At 39.8% G+C, this 21,722-nt stretch overlaps 3 protein-coding genes across 4 annotated transcripts; 1 reads left to right on the plus strand and 2 right to left on the minus strand.

Annotated features, from left to right (window-relative positions):
- Positions 1-181: 181 nt before the first annotated feature.
- LOC127364419 (mitochondrial uncoupling protein 2-like) lies at positions 182-3,217 on the plus strand. The gene is made up of 8 exons (XM_051401934.1): positions 182-347; positions 440-593; positions 943-1,147; positions 1,342-1,558; positions 1,643-1,840; positions 1,939-2,040; positions 2,271-2,451; positions 2,621-3,217. Exons 3-8 carry the CDS (start codon positions 1,022-1,024, stop codon positions 2,733-2,735), a joined length of 939 nt encoding a protein of 312 aa, XP_051257894.1. The 5' UTR covers positions 182-347; positions 440-593; positions 943-1,021; the 3' UTR covers positions 2,736-3,217.
- dnajb13 (DnaJ heat shock protein family (Hsp40) member B13) lies at positions 2,779-9,940 on the minus strand. Its single transcript, XM_051401932.1, has 8 exons — positions 9,750-9,940; positions 9,545-9,648; positions 5,999-6,160; positions 5,772-5,920; positions 5,455-5,568; positions 3,558-3,671; positions 3,382-3,458; positions 2,779-3,095 (listed from the first exon to the last, which is right to left on the minus strand). Exons 1-8 carry the CDS (start codon positions 9,815-9,817, stop codon positions 2,936-2,938), a joined length of 948 nt encoding a protein of 315 aa, XP_051257892.1. The 5' UTR covers positions 9,818-9,940; the 3' UTR covers positions 2,779-2,935.
- Positions 9,941-10,962: 1,022 nt separating this feature from the next.
- On the minus strand, positions 10,963-19,144 carry rab6a (RAB6A, member RAS oncogene family). 2 transcript variants are annotated; one of them, XM_051401398.1, is made up of 8 exons: positions 18,785-19,144; positions 16,228-16,286; positions 16,056-16,109; positions 15,298-15,403; positions 14,918-15,029; positions 13,925-14,018; positions 13,159-13,225; positions 10,963-12,518 (listed from the first exon to the last, which is right to left on the minus strand). In XM_051401398.1, the coding sequence occupies exons 1-8, from the start codon at positions 18,852-18,854 to the stop codon at positions 12,454-12,456; spliced, it is 627 nt and encodes a 208-aa protein (XP_051257358.1). In that variant the 5' UTR covers positions 18,855-19,144; the 3' UTR covers positions 10,963-12,453. The 2 variants fall into 2 exon arrangements, with proteins under 2 accessions (XP_051257358.1, XP_051257357.1); XM_051401397.1 differs by lacking the exon at positions 13,925-14,018 and adding an exon at positions 14,407-14,500.
- Positions 19,145-21,722: the final 2,578 nt, after the last annotated feature.

A 21,722-nucleotide genomic window follows, 5' to 3' on the forward strand; every position in this document is an offset into this window, starting at 1 on the left:
ATAGAAAGGAAGCCTGATTATGAAGTCAAGAAGACAGAGAGAAAACATAATACAAAATTCATGAAAATACCAATCAGACAGACACAACCACAGGCTGTTTGTCACACAGACAGGTTTATAGGCTGTCCATTCGACCAGTAGGCAGCCCATATAGATGTAGTGGTGGGGGTGGGGCCCCACCAGCAACACATGCCATGATGTAACAACGTTAAGGCAGTATTTAAACAGGCGGCTCTCTTCCCTACAACACTGCATTCTGTCCATTCACTGATTCATTCGGGCATTGTCACTTGGAGAGGCACTTCACCAGGCAACCAGGCATCTTAACTTCCACCAATCAAATCACGGTACAACCAAAATCTTCTTTCTTGGCGTATTTGTATTATTGTTGATCCTGTTCCATTGCTAATGTTTATGATTTTATTCATGTCTTTTCCAGGATTTGGAGTATGATTTTAAGGCTCAACACTTCTGAAAAATCTTCTATGGAAAAACTAGGAAACCAGTTTATAGTTGGGACAAAATTCAGCCAGAGAGACGCCTTTAGAGAATCCTGATCTCTAATGTTTATCTCCTAAACTGCTCCAATAAAGGTAAGAATTCATAACAAAAAACACAAAAAGATTATGCATAAAATTAAAGAAACTGTGTTTATGCTGTTTATATATATATATATATATATATATATATATATATATATATATATATACACACACACATATATAGAGATATTTATAAGGTATTTTTATGAGCACAGCCTTTCCCTGTCTGCACAGAATGTTTTGAACAACTGTCTTTAATTTAGCATCACTAAAACCTTTTAGACTTTAGGATGTCTTTGTTGCTGAGTGGAGGTGTTAAATAATTCACCCAACAGCAGGAGGCAAGTTAAAAAACATAAATTTTTGAATGAAATGTGTTTTGTTGTCTATCTGTTTTCAGGTTTTGGAGGCGCTCCTTGTCCCGTCCACACTAATAAGCCACTCATCGATCCTTATATTGACCAAAATAATTCTTGAAAATGGTTGGATTTGGACCTGCAGATGTGCCTCCATCAGCAGCTGTGAAGTTTGTAGGAGCAGGAACTGCAGCCTGCATCGCTGACCTGCTCACCTTTCCCCTGGACACAGCCAAAGTGCGGTTACAGGTAAACAAGATTTTTGTGAATATTTAAGTGAACTTACCCAGCAACGCATCAAATTCTGTGAATACGCTGTAAAATATAGATTTGATAAACACTGTCCATAAAGCTTTTATGCATTAGTTAGTGCCTAAACCTGTAGAAACTACCCTGAAGTGCTCCATCCTTTCCTATCCTTCATTCCCTTTTATCCTGCACAGATCCAAGGAGAGACCAGAGCTTCAGCAGCTACAGGGAAAGCATCTGCAGTGAAGTATCGTGGAGTGTTTGGGACCATCACCACCATGGTGCGTACGGAGGGGCCCAGGAGTCTTTACAGTGGACTGGTGGCAGGACTACAGAGGCAGATGAGCTTCGCCTCTGTCCGAATCGGTCTTTACGACACTGTAAAACAGTTCTACAATAAAGGCTCTGATCGTGAGTACTTATAAATATATTTAAATTGTTTATCTGGGAGTCCTGCACCAATCAGTCCTGACATCCCCATTCTCTCTGGTTCAGACGCTGGAATCGGCAGTCGGCTGCTTGCAGGATGCACCACTGGTGCTATGGCGGTTGCTTTGGCTCAGCCTACAGATGTGGTGAAAGTTCGTTTCCAGGCACAGGCAAGGTCTCTTGGGCATGCCAGACGCTACTGTGGCACCATTGATGCTTACAAGACCATTGCTAAGGAGGAAGGCATTCGTGGTCTGTGGAAAGGTAGCTTGAGCTTAAGGGGATTACTTAGCTACTGAAGCATATCTTTTATTTCTTATGATAAATCTTTTGTTGTACTTTTGTATTATTCTATCGTGCAGGTACAGCTCCGAACATTGCACGGAATGCAATTGTTAACTGCACTGAACTGGTGACATATGATTTCATCAAGGATACACTTCTTAGGTCCACTCCCCTGACAGGTAAAACAATGGATGCAGTACATGTGACGCAGAGGCATCATATATATAGACACACACACACACACACACACACACACACACACACACACACACACACACACACACACACACACACACACACACACAATACATTAGAGTTCACATGTACATGTACACATATATATATATATAAAGTATGTGCCTCAGTGTTTTTCTCTTTGGAGCAGTAACTGTCAGCCTTTACTCCACAGATAATCTGCCCTGCCACTTTGTATCAGCCTTTGGTGCAGGGTTATGCACAACAGTGATTGCGTCTCCAGTTGACGTGGTCAAGACAAGATATATGAACGCTGCTCTTGGCCAGTACAGCAGTGTCCTCAATTGTGCTGCTGCCATGATGACCAAAGAGGGACCACTTGCCTTTTATAAGGGGTAAAGCATTGACTCCATGGACAATACTGAAAGGAATAATGAGGACATAAATCAAACTTGTATGGAGCAGGGGGTTGAGACAAATGGCTGTAAACTAAATGTACAAAACAGCTATTAATATGGAGCGATTGCAATCAATCATGTTGTTTTTCTGTTTTCTGCTCTTAAGGTTCATGCCATCTTTCTTACGCCTGGGCTCCTGGAACGTGGTGATGTTTGTAACATACGAGCAGCTGAAACGGGCCATGATGGCAGCGAATCACAACCGCACAGCTATATTGTAATCATCGGTGTCTGTCAGAAGGCTGATGCTGGAGCACAGTGGTGTTGTTTACAAAGCTTCTTTACTTTCTGTTGCCCCCTAGTGTACATTTCAACTCAAAGCAAAGTCATACAAATTGTGTCAATACTCCCTCTCTCATTACAGAAATGTAACCCCAGTCATCATTAGTCATGCGATAGCAACACGTGTATGAAGTTGTAATCAATATTTAAAAGACAGAGCTTGTTTGATCAGCTGCTTCCTCTCAGCGGAGAGCTTCTCAGGAAACTGGATGTCAAAAGTAATGATGAGGTTTCCTCTCTGGGAAGGATCCTGGGACAGCGGCATTCCCTCTCCAGTCACCACTTTTTTGTATGCCGGGCTAATGTGTTATGACAAACAAATCAGAGACAGGAGAATGAATGCAGATGTAGCCCAACACAAATCCATCTAGAAATGTACCTGTTTAAGTGTACCATTTATATAAAGGGCTTGGATTTCTAATGTTCGTCTCTTCCTGTTCTCATCTTAATGTCTGAATCATTTAATCAGCCTTTGGAATATCTGACATTAATGTCGAATTAATAGGATTACAAAATACAGTATTATATTATTAGTATTATGTTATTTCATATTCCACTTTGGCCTCAATATAGGAAAGCACTTACTGCACAATGTCATTGATGGGAATACTGAGTAGCCTGCCGTCTAGTGTCTCCACATCCACAGAGAACCCAGTCAAGGCCTGTGGGAAAGTTTAAGTGTTTATTCTACTACAAGAGTCATCTATTAAGTATGACCGATGGTTAAATCCATTATTCTGGCTCTAATTAACATGATTTACCATCTCCAGGGAGATCTGGGCCTTGTAGATCAGGTCATTGTGTTGCCTTACGAACAGAGGATGACTCTTCTGTCGCACTATGAACACAATATCTGCAGGAATGCTGTTTGGTCCCTAAAGGTAAAAGTGAGACACAACCAGATGATTACCCTGTAGCTGGGCTCTTTACCTAAAACATGACTTAGTAATATGTTGTTGTTACTATGCATATTTTGTTAAAGATTAGCTTTCTGCACATACTTTATTTGGACCAAAATTGACCAAATCACCTCACGTGCATGTGTGAGTACCTTCAAAGAGATGTGCTGAGGCCCCCTGCTGGTGACAATGCAGCAGATCCAGTGGAAAGTGTCACCCTTCATAACTGAATTATTGAATGCACTTATATTATATAAAATATAAAATAAGTGCAATATAAAATATTCTTTACTCTTTTTCATTCATATTAAATCGTGACTTTCTAAAATATTTACCAGATTCAAAACTGATCATGCTCCATCAATATTATTTCAAACACAATGTTTTTGAAGGAGCAGAATTACAAAATCTAATACAGAAGAATACATTCATTATTAAGCTAATTTATGATTCATCCCGTTTTATCCCAAGCATTTACCTTTCTCTAACAGAGATGCCTACAAATGTTAATATTCTGCCTATTCATTATGCTTAAGATAATCCAACATACATTAGCAAAGTTGCACTATTACAATGTTCATATATTTTTTTTAAATAATTGTGACTGTGCACAAAAACCCACCAAAATAAAACATAAACAAACAAAAAGAACAGTTTCTGAACTTTAGTAATATGTTTTGTTAACCTGGGAATCTGCCGAGCTCTTTCTGGCTAATGTTGTGTTTATCGTCCAAAATTGTAAATTGCTAGACTTTCCTCTAAAACTTACAGCCCTATAAAAGCCAGGGTTGTATATAATGAAGTACCATTATCAGAGAAAACAGCTCTATGGGGCAGCAGAGAGTTGGGTAAATCAGCACCAGGGACAGCGCCACAATCCAAAACTCACACACGTTCTTGTGAGAAATGTTGCATAAAGCAAGGGAATAAAGGAAGAGTGTAAAACTGAGACCACAGCCTTTTCTTGTAACTAACCTAACCTCATCCAAAAAACAACACATGCTAACCTCAGCCAAACTGCAGAAACCATTACAAATCCTGTACTATCAGCTCTTTTTCTGACACTTCTCACAGGCAGAAACTGGTCAATAGAATAACAGGTCAACTCCCCTTTACAGTATTACAGCATATATAAGGGATGGGAATTGAGAAGATTTTATTTATACCAATGCCATTATCAACACTGCTTATCAGTTCGATTCTTTATCGATTCCCTTATTGACTCCTGATCCATTTTCTGTGTGTAACAAAGTAGGCCCACACAGGTATTCAGCATCAAAGCAAATGTATTATCTCTGATACTGAACACAGTGTAGAAACAGAGTATAAAAAAGGCATGCATGTGAGATTCCTGAGATTTAAGCCAATGTTTTGCAATGTTCAACTATCACGAAAACATGCCAGCATCCATAAAAGGAACTGATTAGTTTGGAGGTATACTTTTCTGATGGATCGGTCAATTAAGGACTGATTTTCAATTCCCATCCCTAAGCATAAATTCGTTTTACAATTATTACTTTTCACTGGCACCAGCGGCCTACATTTCTTCTTCAAACTAGATGACGTTATACTGATTTTGATCTTTGACAAGACTTTTGAAATACCAAATTGAAATCAGAGTAGGACAAAAGAGTTTTAAAAGCATATGAGCTCTCTCTCTTATCACAAAACAGACTTCAGGCTGAGTGAGTTATTAGTAACTATTACAGATGTCTTAAATTGAATTATAATAGATAATGGTGTTGTGCAGTTCTTTTACCTGGTCTCCCTCTTTGGGGAAAATTATTCTTGTGCCTTCTTTCCATCCAGGCTTCACATCTATAGTCAGGATCTTATCTTTGATACTGGAAGTGTATCCATCCTCATTCATAACCTGTTAAAAACATTAGGAAAAACGTATTTCATTCAGTGTGTTTATTTGGACCTTGTTAGTGTGTGATTGATTAGTATGATCTAAGTCCTTTGAGACTCGAGGAGGTGGTCTCTGTCTAATCTAATGCATGTATGAATGACTCGACCACTCCAAAGCAATGGGATGAGAAAATATACAGTTCTCTCACATACAGTAGCTCTTACCCTGCGAGATATCTTTATCTTTTTTGTGCATCCGTGGAAGAGATCATCCAGGGACAAGTGAAGGTCTCTCTCTATATGAGAGTCTTGGGTCTTCACCACTCCTGGTTCCAGGCCACCGAACTGAAGTGGTGCATCGTTTGTATAGAAGTCTAGCAAAAAAATGTAAATGTAGTTAATGTAGTTAACAAGAAATTTGAGTCAGCACACTATGTTCTCTTTTTTCTCACCTGCAAATGGGTTGTCGCCTCCAAAAAACTGTTTAAATGTTTTTTCTGGGTTCCCATGGTAGACATATTTTGATGACCAAGCCCCACTGTTGCCAAACTCAGGTGGGATACCACCTTTCAGACCCTCGTCACCAAACTTGTCATAGGTTGCCTTTTTTCGAGCTGTCACACAGAACATAAATATTGTTAGAGACACAGACTTCCAGTCTCCATGCAGTAAATACCATCAAAATACTCAAAATATTGGCATTTTGTTAAAAGGTGGATCATTTTATAGATTGTTAGATGATGATTTGGAATAAAACGTGTATGACCGGTAGCTTTTTATTAGAAAAAGTACATGCACACTGTACATTAGCTTTAATCATTCACATTTGGTCTTGTTTAGCATTGCTTAATAATTCATTCATCTTGCTATATAAGAGCAGATATGTTTTTGCCCCATTTACATTAGAGATGAAAATAAAATATAAGAACTATTTAATTCTTCTCACAACTTTTTCTTTATACTATATTAGTTCTGTGTTTACATTTAACTTAAAATATCACTTTTTCTTATAGTCCATGAGCCGGGGGGTTGATCGGTATCATCGGGGGGACAAATGCTATCATTGTTTTTTGGCAAGGTATTCACCCCTAGTACCAGAAAAATCACGATAGCAGTGCAGGGGTGGTAGCGAAATCACTTTTTTGAAGTTACTAACCCCCTAAGATAAATTCCGTTTTTGCAATCTGGTGTATATCTGGTTTAGGCTCATGGTAGGGATATTGTCAATATTCTATAATATGGTGCTTGGTATCGTTGGAAAGGGGACCTTTTAGGCTTTCATTTAAGCCCAGTACTGAATCTGTCTGACAAATACAGAGGTCAAAACCAGAAATAACACACATTTTCTCACAATTTCCGCCTAAACTGTATGCTTTCTTTTATCCCTCGGTCATGAAGGAACATCAGGGACACAAAACTCAACAACTTCAATACTCAAGGCACTCTGATGATTCAGAAAATGTATAATATACCCATACTATTTATTTGTGAGAGCCTTAAATTACACTTGTGCAGCCAGCACAAGTCTTCAAAATAGAATAGAGCGAATAGAATGGACAAATAGGATGGAGCCCTACTAGTTGTAAAAGTCAATAAAGAAACAGGTTGTAAAGTCAATATATTTAATCAAAGACTGGTTTGTATGTTGATATCCATTATTTTATTATCTAATCATCATCATTCTCCATGTCGTCCTCGTCTTAATCTGAACTTTCTACACAGGTCGCCTGGTTTTCACACTTTGTCTGTTTACACGTCTGTGCACCTGAGGCCATTTGCAAGACACATACATCGAGTGAACATTTCTTTGTGCAGTTGCAGGCGACTAGATCCAGGAGGGCTTCAGGTGCTGGCCGGCCTTCCATCCAGTGCAGCACCAACTGTTCACCTTCCTCCTCTGTCTCCATCTTCCATCCTCTGCCAACAGGGCTTGGCACTTGTGCTCCGTCGGACACACAACGAACAACACAAGCGAGTCAGTCAACGAGAGACAGGTATGGCGAGCCCAAATAATCCAAAAGTAGCCTTCTCTAAATGGAAGTATAGCCATTACTTTTCCCTCCAAGAAATTAAAGGAACGGATGTAATCTTGAAATGCACATTATGCTATTATTATTATTATGTTAGATTGAAAGCACCTCATATTGTTACACTGTTCTACTTTTTCGAGGAAGAAAATACTTGAAGTACAGTATATCTGCCAATTGTCTGAAGTTTTTTTTTTGTTTTATTTGTACTACAAAGACGGTATATATGTGTTATTTATTTTTGGTATAGTGCTTAACAAGCATAATTGAATTTTGCCCAGTTGTGGCCTGTTGAGGGGCAATAAATATCAAAAGTTCCAAAACATCTATTGTGTTATTTGTATCGATCCACTATAGAAACATAATATCTACATACATGGCATTTGATTAGAGGCTAGTCTAACTTTGTCCCACAGCAACATTAAAATAGTTTAGATTTGTGTACATTGTTTCTGTTAATAATGTATTAAGTGTCCATTTCATTATAATATTCAGATTTATCATAAATAATTGAACATGCACATGTATTTTAAGTTCCGTTAAAGAGGGGTGGAGGTGGGGTCACGTTTGAGCATTTAAAAATGTACTTGAAAGTAACGCAATAGTTACTTTCTGAAGTAACTAGTTACTTTTATAATTTGTAACTGAGTAACCAATTTAGTTACTTTTTGGAAGAAGTAACTAGTAACTAATTACTTTTTAAAAGTAACTTGCCCAACACTGGAGGCAACACACACTGCGAGCTAACTATCAGGCTGGTATTTGGAGAAGATGTTTAGAAACGGACCCACAAGTACCAAGCCCTGTTGGCAGAGGATGGAAGATGGAGACAGAGGAGGAAGGTGAACAGTTGGTGCTGCACTGGATGGAAGGCCGGCCAGCACCTGAAGCTCTCCTGGATCTACTCGCCTGCAACTGCACAAAGAAATGTTCACTCGATGTATGTGTCTTGCAAATGGCCTCAGGTGCACAGACATGTGTAAACTGACAAAGTGTGAAAACCAGGCGACCTGTGTAGAAAGTTCAGATTAAGACGAGGACGACATGGAGAATGATGATGATTAGATAATAAAATAATGGATATCAACATACAAACCAGTCTTTGATTAAATATATTGACTTTACAACCTGTTTCTTTATTGACTTTTATAACTAATAGGGCTCCATCCTATTTGCACATTCTATTCGCTCTATTCTATTTTGAAGACTTGTGCTGGCTGCACAAGTGTAATTTAAGGCTCTCACAAATAAATAGTATGGGTATATTATACATTTTCTGAATCATCAGAGTGCCTTGAGTATTGAAGTTGTTGAGTTTTGTGTCCCTGACGTTCCTTCATGCCCCAGGGATAAAAGAAAGCATACAGTTTAGGCGGAAATTGTGAGAAAATGTGTGTTATTTCTGGTTTAAAGAAGTCATGTGACCTCTGTGTTTGTCAGACAGATTCAGTACTGGGCTTAAATGAAAGCCTAAAAGGTCCCCTTTCCAACGATACCAAGGACCATATTATAGAATATTGACAATATCCCTACCATGAGCCTAAACCAGATATAACGTTACACCAGATTACAAAAACTGAATTTATCTTAGGGGGTTAGTAACTTCATGAGCTAAAAAAAGTGATTTCGCTACCACCCCTGCACTGCTATCGTGATTTTTCTAGTACTAGGGGTGAATACCTTGCCAAAAATAACTATGAGACTTTGTCCCCCCAGATGGTACCGATGGCCCAAATTTGGGGCCCTGGCTCATGGACTATTACTGCAATGACCTAAATGTCTCATGTCACAAACTTATATATACAGTCAATTCTCCACAATATGGTACTAAAATCAGTTTACAGAGATTAGCGCATGCGCCTCTAGGACAACTGACTGACTGACAGTAAGATATAAGGTTAGGTAACAGTTGTATCCCCGGCTGAGGAGGGGTCGCAGTAACTACCGACCCAGCCTCTCTGACCCACTTACGGTCACTCAGGACCTCGTAGGCTTCTCCCAGCTGACCGAATCTCTCGCCGCTGCCGCTTTCCTTGTTGCAGCTCGGATGAAACTTCAATGCAAGACGTCGATATCTAAATAAAAGTGACAATAATTAAACACATCTGATATAATAAAACCTCTGTTTAACGTCCACTCCAGTAACTCCACGGTTGGTATTTTATCAAAAACTTACGACTGTTTGATATCTGCGTATGTTGCATTTCTGTTTATTTCCAGCGTCTCGTAGTAGTCGCTACCCATTATGGATTTAAATGTTTCAAATTACTCAGTGTTTCCGCCTTAAACGCGGTTGTTAAAGTAGCAAAGCTTTGGCAAAAATTAAAACTCAAAAGAAGCGGTTGTTTTTTTATCGTGGTTTCCACGGTAACAGCTGCTTGGGAGGCTCTCGCGAGACTTGCAACAATGGGCTGAACCAATCGTGGACGGGAGGTCACACTGTAACAAACACTGACAGTGTGGTAAAATGATGTCTTATTTCAGGGTGTACGTTAAATATTTATTACTGTTCATGGGCTGCACTGCTCCTTTGCGCATGTGCATTTTACTGTTGATATCTGTATGAAAGGTGCAATACAAATACAATTTAATACCAATGATCATGGCTGGATTAACATGTTGTTGGGCACACACACATCATGCCATTATACCTGTCACTGGCCATTTAAGGTCATTTGATTAAGCACAATTACATTTTATTTAGAAATATACACCATCTGAGCTGAATACAAACTAAAACAATTACAGCCTAGTAACAACTAATATTTTGGCCCTCCAGAAGACAGGGCCACAATATAAGTATGACACAGGACTCAATTTAGTTGACATTGTTGCTAATACATTTGAAATAGGTCAAATTGTGTTAAACTAATTGACTCACAGTTAATCTCGATTTAAGGGGCCCTAGTACAGTTGCCCACTTTGCAAATTGCAATCCAGCCTTGCTGCAGGTGGTGTCTTAATATGTCCCTTAATAAAATAACATAACCATGATAACTTGAGTCACAACAGACATTCAGGGATGAATAATGGCTGGAATGCAGTTTTTTTTTTTAGGTGTGCAAGCTCAAACCCTGTTATTATGAATGCTGTCAGAATCTCTGCAGTGTAATAAGCCTATTAGTCCATCAGTCCATAACACCTGCAGGACAGATAACCAGGCTGATTACTGTCAGTGATTCAGTCCACATGACTGAGCAACTCTCTGCTCCATGACACCTTTCCGGTACCGTTGGGTGTTGTTCTGTTTCTGTGGTTCATACTTTTGCCGAAACAGATCAACATCTCTGCAATCATTTTAACTTTGATTTATAATTTAGAGATTCAAAAATACCACACAAATCCCTGAATGTAAATCAGCTGTCAAAGAGACACTGACGAACTCCAGCAGCGGTGACAAGTGTATCTTTATTCTTTCATTTAAAACCATTCCAGACAGAAAAGTTAAGGACTACTATGCTTTACAAACCAGACTCTCCTCCTTAAGTTCACACAAAAATTGCACGGTATTCAGTATGATCAAATTGCCATTTAGAGGTGGTACCGGGAACAGCAGACAGACTGATTCTGTTAAAGGTGGTCCAGATGAATGCATATTTTATTAGCGGTTCAGGACACATACCAAAAGTGAAGATATTAACAGCCATAAAAAAAAAAACATGAATCCAATAGAAATAAATATTACAAGTCATTGTGGATTAAATACACATGTAGAATCACTAACAAAAGATCAATGCCAAAAAAAATAAAAACAAGCAAAAAGAAAACACACGTTCATAAAACATCCCAAACTTAACTAGATAAACCCAAAGCCAAGGAAGCCCTCTACAATTAAACTCCGAAAGGCATATATCTCCATCTCTAATGTTTATGTTGGGTTTCATGATTATGACTCTTAATATATGAGAAAATCCTCCTCGAACACAATCATCAAAGAAACAGTTTTAATCTATGATAGCTGTAGTCTTTAGAAGTAAAATTAAAGATCTATCCAAATAAAAATAGAAAATGGAAGCAATGGTAAAAATAACCAAACTCAAGGGACAAGTGTGGGAAGAGAGTAAGGACGGTAATGTGGATGGTGGAGTGCTGCTCTTGTGGTAGGTGTCATGTGTTTGTGCTGGTCTGAGACCGTACGGTGGTGTGTGACTGTGTACTGACTCGTCATATCGTGCTGGTACATGTTGGGGAGAACTGGAACCACAAAGCACACAAGCAGTTTAAAATGAGCTCATGGCTGCCACTTCCAACTTCAGCTGCGTCGTGGGTGTATACAATGTGTGTGTCAACACTGAGATGTCCCCAGCTGATTTACTTCGACACAACATTGCAACTATTTCCACATATTAATCCCAGACAGATTTAAATAACAGAAAAGTTTGATAACACAATTCATGAATGAATTCTTGCCAATCGATTGCAACAGCACAAATTATTAATTAACCGACAAATGCAAAAAACATCCACATTGTGCTTATTAAGCTTAAAGCGATATTAAACTTTTTAAAGAATATTCTCACTTTTAAACACATACTTTGATGTCTTAAACACACATTTTCTTTCTTTCAGTTTGGTACAAAAACTCATCTTTAGACACAAACTAGCTGTGACTTGTAACTCTTCTGCTATCATCTCTTTCTTTTTGAAATGACAGTTTCAACGTACGTGTGTTAAAGTGCAAATATTCCATTTAAGTGATTTATGACTTTCAGAGCGTCCAGATGAGGAAGCAGGTTTCCACAATGGCGAGGAAAACAGATGTAGTGTTCTCTTTCAGGCTGGGGAACAGAGGCGGTGCAGTGAAGGGTACAGAAAAAAAAAACAACTGGGTTTGAGAAAAAGCCAGTAAGGGAAATATTTAGCAATGACATAAGCGGGCATTAGCAGGAACAGCCTCCGTCACTGACCGGTACCTCTGGTGGCTTCTCCAGCTTAATATCAATCACTGAAGGGTTTAGGAGTTAAGGAACATCAGAAAATGGGGAAAATGAAACTGCAAAATGTACGAGTGGTTAAACACAACTGCTTTTCACGCAAAGCATGTTAGAGATAAAATGTTCAAGTTTTGTACACATGTAGAAAATCCTTTTTTTCTGTTGTGGGTCATGACTAAAGAGAGCTAAATGATCATTTGATCAATGCCCAGCCCTAAATGTCATCCATTTCAGAGTACCAACAGACTGTGGACTGAAGAATATCTTATCATCTCGTATAAAAGTATGTATTTTGAGTATCAAATACATACTAACCAAACACACTACGAGTGAGAGGTGGCTTATGTTTTAGCCATTCATCCACTGTAACCAAGCTGACTGCAGCATAGAAGTGGTAATAATAATAAAAACAAATTGTATTTCTTTAAGATTATACCCAGTAAATCTGAATCAGTGAGTTGAAGCACAATATGTGCTCTCACTGGTAAAATGAATCTTAAGGACATTTGGGTTATACAACAATAGCTAACTGTCACAGTGCTGCACTAGATGCTCCTTCTAACAGTGACTATCCATTAAAGAGAGCGAGGGGGCATCCTGACTCTCTTCTGTCATGTCAGACACAGACGCTGACTTGTACACAAAGGATACTGTCCTCTCTACTCTTGTCCTGTGTGTTATCCATGCCAGGGAGGGCGGCTGCCACGCGACGGAAAAGCTGAAGGGAGAGAGAGAACCAGATGTATTCTGTCAGATAGGGACATACACTCAAAAACACAAGATGAAATCAAGATAGGAGGCTGTGTATATTCCCATAACACGATTTAGCAGGTTCACTTGAAGCTCGCACAGAGGAAGACTTCCACCAGAGCTTTTCCAAATTTGATTTGAATTTAGCAGCATGTGTTTGAGCTACTGCACAACCATACTACTGCACTGCAGGAGTTGCTGGAAAAGAGGGCGTCATTGTGCCTTACTCAGACCTTCCATTGCTAGAGCTTGGAACATTTTAAGTGATTGATGGATTCAAATGAATTTTAAAAAAGGAACTGTGTTGAATGTATGATGATGCTTAAGATACCCAACCCAACTAAACAGAATAACATAGAATTAAACTTAATATGCATGCAGATTTTATAGCAACAGAAATACTGCTACTGTGCTAATAGTGGAGTATTGGTTTGCAAACCCTGAGCCACCTCTAGGTCTGTATGATCAAAGGTTGGACTATACTGATAATTACTTCTATCAGGTGGAAGAGAGCTTGAAAAACATCTCCAAACGCCTCACTTTGGACCAGAGGAAGATGGTATTTAAAGCACACCTTTATGCATGCATGCATGCGTGTGTGAAACAGAAGCCAATCAGAAGAGAGCATGAGCACAATGAACACACACAAAAGGTGCACACGCTCTACCTGTTTGACATTGTAGCCTGTCTTTGCACTTGTTTCAATAAACAGAACATTCATCTCTTTCGCTCTCTGTTCTCCCTCCTCTGTGGTTATCTGTCTGCGATGAGCCACCACGCACAACACACACACACACACACATCCACGGGGACACGCACATATCGCCACAGACATCAACAAGAAGACAAGAGGAAAAAAAAATACAGACTGTGATTATGTTGAAGTGGATTAACAAGCCGTGCCGCTGCCTGCTGCAACTGCCACCTTTGCTCGAGACCAAAAGTCGTCCCGTAGGCCTTCAGGCTGTTCAATGTGTTAGCTGAGCTCAACAGGGACGGAAATCTTTAGATTTTGGAACCGAAAATGAGCAATGACTCTTAGATGCAGTGGCTGGATAAGGTGGTAAATTTGGAGACCTTTTTGGAGGTTGAGCCCAGGCAGCAGCATCTACAGCAGGACCACAGAGCACGACTCACACACATTCTTACCTGCTTTACGTTGTAGCCCGCTTTCGCACTAGTCTCAATAAACATTACATTTAGTTCTTTGGCTTTCCGCTCACCCTCTTCAATAGATACTTGCCTGTGGTAGATAAGGGGGTTAAGAGATGCACAGCGAAAGATATTACACAACTTACTTCATTAAAACAGGTAGATAAAGTGGATCACACAGTAGACACTTTCAGATTTAGTATTATCAAACACCACAGCTGACAACTATCAATTTATTTAGGAGCTTAATCTGGTAAAGATTAAATAATCAATATCTTGAAATAATGTGGGCTGAGACAAAGAGAAAGAGGTGATAGAGTATGAAAAAAAGTCAATCACAGCTTTGCACCCACAAAGGGTGGACGTAACTCTGATCTAATGCTGCCTCAGAAAGGACTGAGGAACTCAGTATCGACAGGCCAGCAGCTCCAATCAATGACTTCATTAGTATGCTCTCGAGGGAGGGAGCCCACTTACACAGAGGCAGTAGGAGGGAGGAACAGATTACCTTTTGTCTGCAAGGTCTGTCTTGTTTCCCACCAACATAATAATGACATCACTTCCTCTCTCCGTCCTCACATCATCAATCCATTTTGTGGTTTGCTGGAAGGAGTTGACGTCTGAAAGAGAGACGAGGGGGAAACATGAAGTGGGGCATCAGTATTCAGTAGATGACTAGCCTCGGCTGTGACAGGAAGACATTAAGGAAGTACAAATACAAGTTGTACACATCTTCTTACCCAAGTCTGATTTTGTAAATGAAAGAAATGTGCATTTGCATCACAATTACTGCAGTAAACATTTCCGAACATTAAAGTACACACAGCAGCGGACGAGGCAAATGTGACGTGTTTGTAAAACATCCAAGTGCACAGTTAATCCACCTACTTGTGATGTCATACACTACGACAGCAGCAGCAGAGTCTCTGATGTAACTCGGGATAAGGCTACGAAACCGTTCTTGCCCCGCCGTGTCCCACAACTGCAACCTGATCTGTGGGACAGGAAGGGGAAGGGATGGGAGGAGAAATAAAAGAGAAAAAAACAAAAACAAAAGAAGTGATGAAAATAAAACAAGAAAAGAAACCGAGGTCAGAAATGAAGTAAGTTATGGTGACAAAAAGCAAAATTGAAAGAAAACTAAATAAATTGGACAAATGGGAAAGGAGGGAGCGAGGACAGATAGAGTGTAGTGCATGCAGGTAGTGAATGACCACCAGAGAGAGCGAACTGTCTGGGCCTGGGAGGGAAGAAATAAATAATCACCCTTCACTTGCCATCAACCCTCCTCTCCTGATCAAGTAAGGTGTTTAATTTCAAAACAGGAATGAAGAGAATAGATGGAGGGGTAGGAAGGAGAGGAAGAAAACTTGCGTTGAGGGTAGAAACAAAGAAAGGGAGGACGGTCCAGGAGGTAACGGCATCCAGCTCACATCTGGAGGGCAGTACACATGCTGCGTGTGCTTATAGAAAATATCAGAATTCTTGAAAACATCACAAAATTATGCCGTGAACTCAGCATCCGAGTTGATATTACCTCCACCAAAACATTACAGTCACTAAGAGGATTTCTCCAATCAGGACAAAGATGAGAACAACCAATCAAGGACACAAATATAAAAAAAGAAATAAACAAACAAACTTACTGTTCGGTCTTCAAGGTACATGGTTTTCGACAGGAAATCTATTCCTATTGTGGCCTGGAAATGGGTAACAAGTAGTTAAATATGCATGACCGTCTTCAAACCATTAGCGTTTGATTTGAGAATAATATGAATCGTCAATGGTAATAAAATCAGGTTGAGGTGTTTGTCTCACTTGGTAAGTGTTGTCGAAGCTGTCGTACATGAACCTGGTGATCAGCGAAGTCTTTCCCACTAAAAAACACACACAAACAATAAATACTGTAAGGGCCATGATCACACTTTCACTTCAGTTCTTCAGAATTACCAAAATATCTGTAGCCATCACGAGTAGGGCTGCCACTAATGATAATAATTGATTCATGTATCCATTCTGTATCTATATCTACATCCATTTTTTGATTGACATACAACCACTAACTGATAATACATGACAGAGTGTGAGGAGGGAATGTGTCATATCATAATGAAATGTTGAAATGGTCTAAAGCCTGTCACGCAACTAACGCTGCCCTCTGAAAGTTATTGTCCATTAAAAGGCGTGGTGCAGAATTAAGAAAAATAGTAACTGAAAAGAAGTTGAAGGGTTGAGGAATGTTGAGAGGCAAGTAGGGTTGGGTTCCTCGAGGGATGGGCGATATAGCTGCAAAATGTATCACAATAAAATGTTTCATTTTAGTAGATATTGATAATTACTGATACTTTTAATGACCTGTTTTTAGTAAAACCAGGTGAAAAAAGGTTATTCCAAATGTAACCTCCTTACTTTAAATAATATTTCTTAAATAGTAAGTATAGTAATGATTTTGTCAAATGGTGTTGTTGCTGAGTAGCTCTCAGGTGTAGACAGCCCATAGATTGTTGTTGAGCTGTAGCAGATGTAGGTCGTGATTGACAACATGGTGCGTACTTCAAAGTGTGGAAGCGGATATTGTGATTGATTCATACCATTATCAAGGTTTACGACGTATTTGTTATGTCCTTTCATGGCAGTTTACATTTATTGCATTTAAGTGAAAAACATTGAACAATTTTCTTACTGCTATGGATTAAATGTCTTTTGCCAATACATACTGATATTGTGACCTTGGTTCCCCATTTATTTCCCCTTTATTGCCTTGCTTTTTCAGCCCTGAAGGGACCAACTTTGAGGATTTTTGACACTCTGTATCTATGCTGAAAAGATAATGTCATTTACCAAACTCTTCCACATTCTCTAAACATGGCAGCTGTAAAATAATTCATAAAATGCATTTCAACCTGGCTATTTATGGGTTGAACATCACTTTTAGCGCATCAGAGAGTGTCACGGTTTCTTTAAGCACCCGGACAGGTCTCCACAGCCTCGGACTGTTTTGCTGAGCTCGAGTTACATTATCAGTTACACTGTGGATCAAGTGATGAGAGGGCCAAAGCCAACACGGCTGTTTACAGTTTTAGAAGGAACCACAGCTGATCACAGGCCGTCTGACAAACACAAAGTCTGTCCTATCCTGATGGGGGTTGAAGTATCACATTACAGGACACAATGCCTATAAACAAATAATTAGAGAGAGACATTTCAAGTTTTATTAAGCATATAAAGCATAGTCAGATAGGGATGGCTCAATACAAGCATTTCATGTCTGATACCGATGCCTCAACTTTGAGTATCTGCTGATACCAATAACAATATGATACCATCTTTTTTCCTCTCATAAACAACCACGCTGTTAGTAATACATTTGTAGAACAACTTTTCTTGAACCTAGCCATCAAAAAACAAACAACAAAACAAAACATCAGGCTCAACCGGTGACACAAATATTCTACTCGCGTGAAGGAATAAATACATAAACCAAAGTTTAGTTAAGCTTTTATGTAATAGTTTAAGTTATCAGCAGATCCGCATTGTCAGACATGACGAGCCCACATTACAGTTTAATCGCTCATGTAACGTTTCATTCCCCGTCGCCTGGCCATACACACTGATCATACATACAAAAATGCCACAAACACAGCTCGGCTCTGCTTTGTGTTGCCATGTTAGACACAAAGCTGCAGAAATAGTGCAACACCTTTAGCTTCCAAATCACATACATGATTGTTAAGTATGCTTCTGTACACGACAACTCCCCCCCCTTTCTCAACCAGTACAAGTGCACCTTGTGTTCACTCTGGAAAAAGGGGAGAATGAGTAGGAACAGTGCAGGAATGCCACTGGGCAGGATTAGGGATTGGGATGCACCACCTCTCTGCAGTAGCCGCGGGGTAGAAAAACTGATCTCACCGTGTAACCACTGTAATATTGTGTAGATCTGAATTTGTAGCATGCTTATGAATACAGTAGCAAATACAGCTCATCACCTGCAACCAACCAGCCCTCTACTTGTAATACTAAGGCATACAACTAGTATTATTACACAGGCAGTACCCTGTCTCACCACATAATTGACACTTGTAACTTTCTATTAGCCACCACAGACGCAGGTTAGCTGATCACACCAGCTTCCACAGACAGGACCTGACCTATCAGGAAGGAAAACGATTGCATTTCCACGAAGCCAGCGTGGACAAGGAGTTAGTAACAAGTTACGGTGTCGCAATGACATCACTGTGCCAAGTTTAACGTTACGCAGCTAACGTTAGCTAGCTATCAGGTTAACATTAATCACCAGACCCAAACTCTGGTGTTAGCTTCATCTCCAACAGAGCAGATTTCACACTACACACCCCACCAGGCTCACACTTACCACTCTGCTCCCCGAGGAAGACCAATTTAAATTTTCTTAAAGGGTTTCCGAAGTCTCCGGCCGCAGACATGATGACTGTATGAAACAAACCCCGACGTTACTTCTTCGGGAGCTCCCCAGCTAGCCAGCTAATGCGAGCTAACCAGCGGTGGTCAGATATTAAAGGTCCGGGATCCGTTAACGTTTTGCCGGTTAGCCAACCCTCTACACAGTCCACCTGGCGAGGTTTCGTGCCCTACAATCACCCCGTTAAGCTTCCTGGCACTTTGTTTTGGATAACTCACTAACTACTGCTGTCAGTTCTCTGACATATCTGAACCACTGCCAGCTAGCCACCCAGGGCTACTCTTCTTCTACACACATAAAGTTGACACTATTCGCCAAGTCAGACATATTGTGATGCTGCCCTCTACTGGTGGAGAAAACACATAGTGATAAAAGGGTGTATCCCCGTGTGGTAGAGCAACGCGACTGTAGGCTTTAACACGAATAGACACGGTCTGAATAATATACCAGTTGTTATAATAGTCTAGTATTAGTATAGTGTACAATCAGAAGAGTAGCAGGGAGTGATTGAAGCATGCTGTGTCTTTGTAAGGTCACAAGAGGGCGCAGTCACCCCAGCGCCAATATCTCACCTACTGAGCACCTTTATGATAATGATTAGCTGTCCCGAGGAGCCTTATTGAAATTACATTCTTAAATGTGTAAGTATTGGATTTCTTATTAAACATTGTTGAACATGAAATAGCTACCACAAATATGTTGTCTTTGTTTTTTCATGTGGATGATCAGTGAAAGGCAGTTTGTTCTTATTTAAGATTCATGTGTTTCTTTGTTGTTTTGATAAACAGGAATATACTATCTATCTATCTATCTATCTATCTATCTATCTATCTATCTATCTATCTATCTATCTATCTATCTATCTATCTATCTACTGCAGTGTGCACATGTACAGTCTTATATATTAATGCCAGGTTTTGCTGGCAACCTTTCAACATCCAGTCTGGCATAATTATCTTTGTGAACAAAATTAAATCACAGTTATGGGTAGCAGTATGAAGGTGTGAAATGTGGAAGTCTAACTTGTTAGGTCTATTATGTCAGACACTTGACAGACGAATTGGTATCATGCTGTCATTCCTTTGCTCATGACCTCCAGCTCCCTGGACAGCTGCTGTCCAGAAGGTTGAAGCCCTGTGGCCACATACAAGGTGACTTCCTCCACTTGCTTCACCCAAAGAGACATACAAATCATTTTTAAGGTTTCAGAAAAAGACCTATGGATTGCATGAGGTTATAGTGCCAATGGCTTATTTTGCATATTGATATTTTGTCTGAATATGTCTCCTATATTTGTTTCAATATTCAGCTCAAGAGCTCAAGATAATAATTTATAATAACTATTATAAATTATTAACTGAATTCATAGGGATCTTGCTGAAATACTGATAAAGCTGGGGTCTGCTCTTTCTACCTGCATTCATTTGAATATTAAACCATGATTCATCATAATCATACCAACATGTATTAATAGTCACCTCTGATTTCCATATTTTAAGTGCCCTTGTTTTGAAAGGATAATTTTAGTCTTATGTAACTCTCATAAACATTACATAGGCTTAAATATTGATTATCCCTTTGCAGTGAAATATATAGGGTATCTTTATGAGATCAAACATGAGCTCAAACTGAAAAGAAATATTGTATATTTTAAAATGGTGAATGCTGACAGAATGTACTGTAAGCATACCAGATGTTTCCTTTGCAGTATGAACTATAATAATACATTAGGACCCCCAACTATTGCACTCATATGAATTACATTTGTATTATCATGGATGTATTTATATATGATGATGCGTTTGAGTACAGTATGTGTGTTTATGCATGTTTGAACTGGCTGTTCTAGGTCACCGAAGACACACCTGCGCCTCTCTCTCACTCATGTGCCATCCAGCTCTGAACTCTCTTCTCGGAGCGCCGACCGGCTGATGCCAGTGCTTCAGCTGCTCTGTTTGCAACCCAAGCCTCAAACTAGAGCCATCACACTGCGCCTCCCCTTTCTCCTCTCCTCTCCCCTCCTCTCCTCTACAGCACTCTTACACCATATGTCCTTGGTAAGGGAAAGACCCAAAGTCCCCCCACTGAAGATGCTGAACAAACAAAATCCTCTTTCGCTCTCTGTCCCCCCCCCACACCTCTCTCTCTCACACACACACACACACACACACACACACACACACACACACACATATGCAGAGGGATTTTGCATGTGTGCATGCACATTCACAACAAGATAGATCGATTACTAATGGGCTCTAGAGGTTGTTGTGCAAGGGCTGTGATTGTGAGTTCGCTCACCTCGCTGCTTTTTGTTTTCATATATACAAGCGCACAAGATTTGAGGATGTTAAGGTGGTATCACATTTTATGAAGTGCCCCAAAGGCATGCGCCTTATTCTGCAACAAATAAACTGTCAAGTAGGGATGCATGTTGTCCACAATCAAAGAAGTGTAACTAAAGGAAAGCGTGGCATGAATGAATTGCACTTCAAGCAATGACTTCATTCTGGTGTGCTGGTCTCATGACATGCCACTGCATCATTTACTTCTGCAAAACTTGACTCAGTCTACAAGATGGGAAAGCCTTGCTATGAGTAACATCTTGGCAGAAAACAAACGTGTTTTCTCTTGTTATGTATCCTTGTCTCTTGGCTGAACATACACACGTATTTGTCTACTGGTGGGTGAGCAAGTGAATTACATGCCATACATCTGCCTTCATGAGCATGTAATGGAGGGAGACCATCCCATTTCCACACCACCTTAATATAAATCTAATGAATGCAGCTTTCAATGTCACAGCAAAGTACAATATAGCGCTCATCTCTCCTGAGAGGGAGCGAGAGCACTGGGGCTCTAATGGAGGAGG

This window comes from Dicentrarchus labrax, unplaced genomic scaffold (genome assembly GCF_905237075.1).
Source record: "Dicentrarchus labrax unplaced genomic scaffold, dlabrax2021, whole genome shotgun sequence".
Classification (NCBI taxonomy): domain Eukaryota; kingdom Metazoa; phylum Chordata; class Actinopteri; family Moronidae; genus Dicentrarchus; species Dicentrarchus labrax.

Bases quoted from the DNA above. Each gene is read 5' to 3' on its own strand.
- rab6a (XM_051401398.1), bottom strand. From the start codon at position 18,854: ATGTCTGCGGCCGGAGACTTCGGAAACCCTTTAAGAAAATTTAAATTG. The intron at 14,019-14,917 runs GTAATCTGTTCC...GGCTCATCGCAG, and splicing joins ACAGACCTTGCAGACAAAAG to ACAGATAACCACAGAGGAGG. The intron at 13,226-13,924 runs GTAGAGCGTGTG...CTCTCCCTTCAG, and splicing joins CAGGCTACAATGTCAAACAG to CTTTTCCGTCGCGTGGCAGC.
- dnajb13 (XM_051401932.1), bottom strand. From the start codon at position 9,817: ATGGGTAGCGACTACTACGAGACGCTGGAAATAAACAGAAATGCAACA. The intron at 6,161-9,544 runs GTAAGTGGGTCA...TCTGTGTGACAG, and splicing joins CTACGAGGTCCTGAGTGACC to CTCGAAAAAAGGCAACCTAT. The intron at 3,459-3,557 runs GTAAATCATGTT...ACTTTCCCACAG, and splicing joins CCCAGATCTCCCTGGAGATG to GCCTTGACTGGGTTCTCTGT.
- LOC127364419 (XM_051401934.1), top strand. From the start codon at position 1,022: ATGGTTGGATTTGGACCTGCAGATGTGCCTCCATCAGCAGCTGTGAAG. The intron at 1,148-1,341 runs GTAAACAAGATT...TATCCTGCACAG, and splicing joins CAGCCAAAGTGCGGTTACAG to ATCCAAGGAGAGACCAGAGC. The intron at 2,452-2,620 runs GTAAAGCATTGA...TCTGCTCTTAAG, and splicing joins CCACTTGCCTTTTATAAGGG to GTTCATGCCATCTTTCTTAC.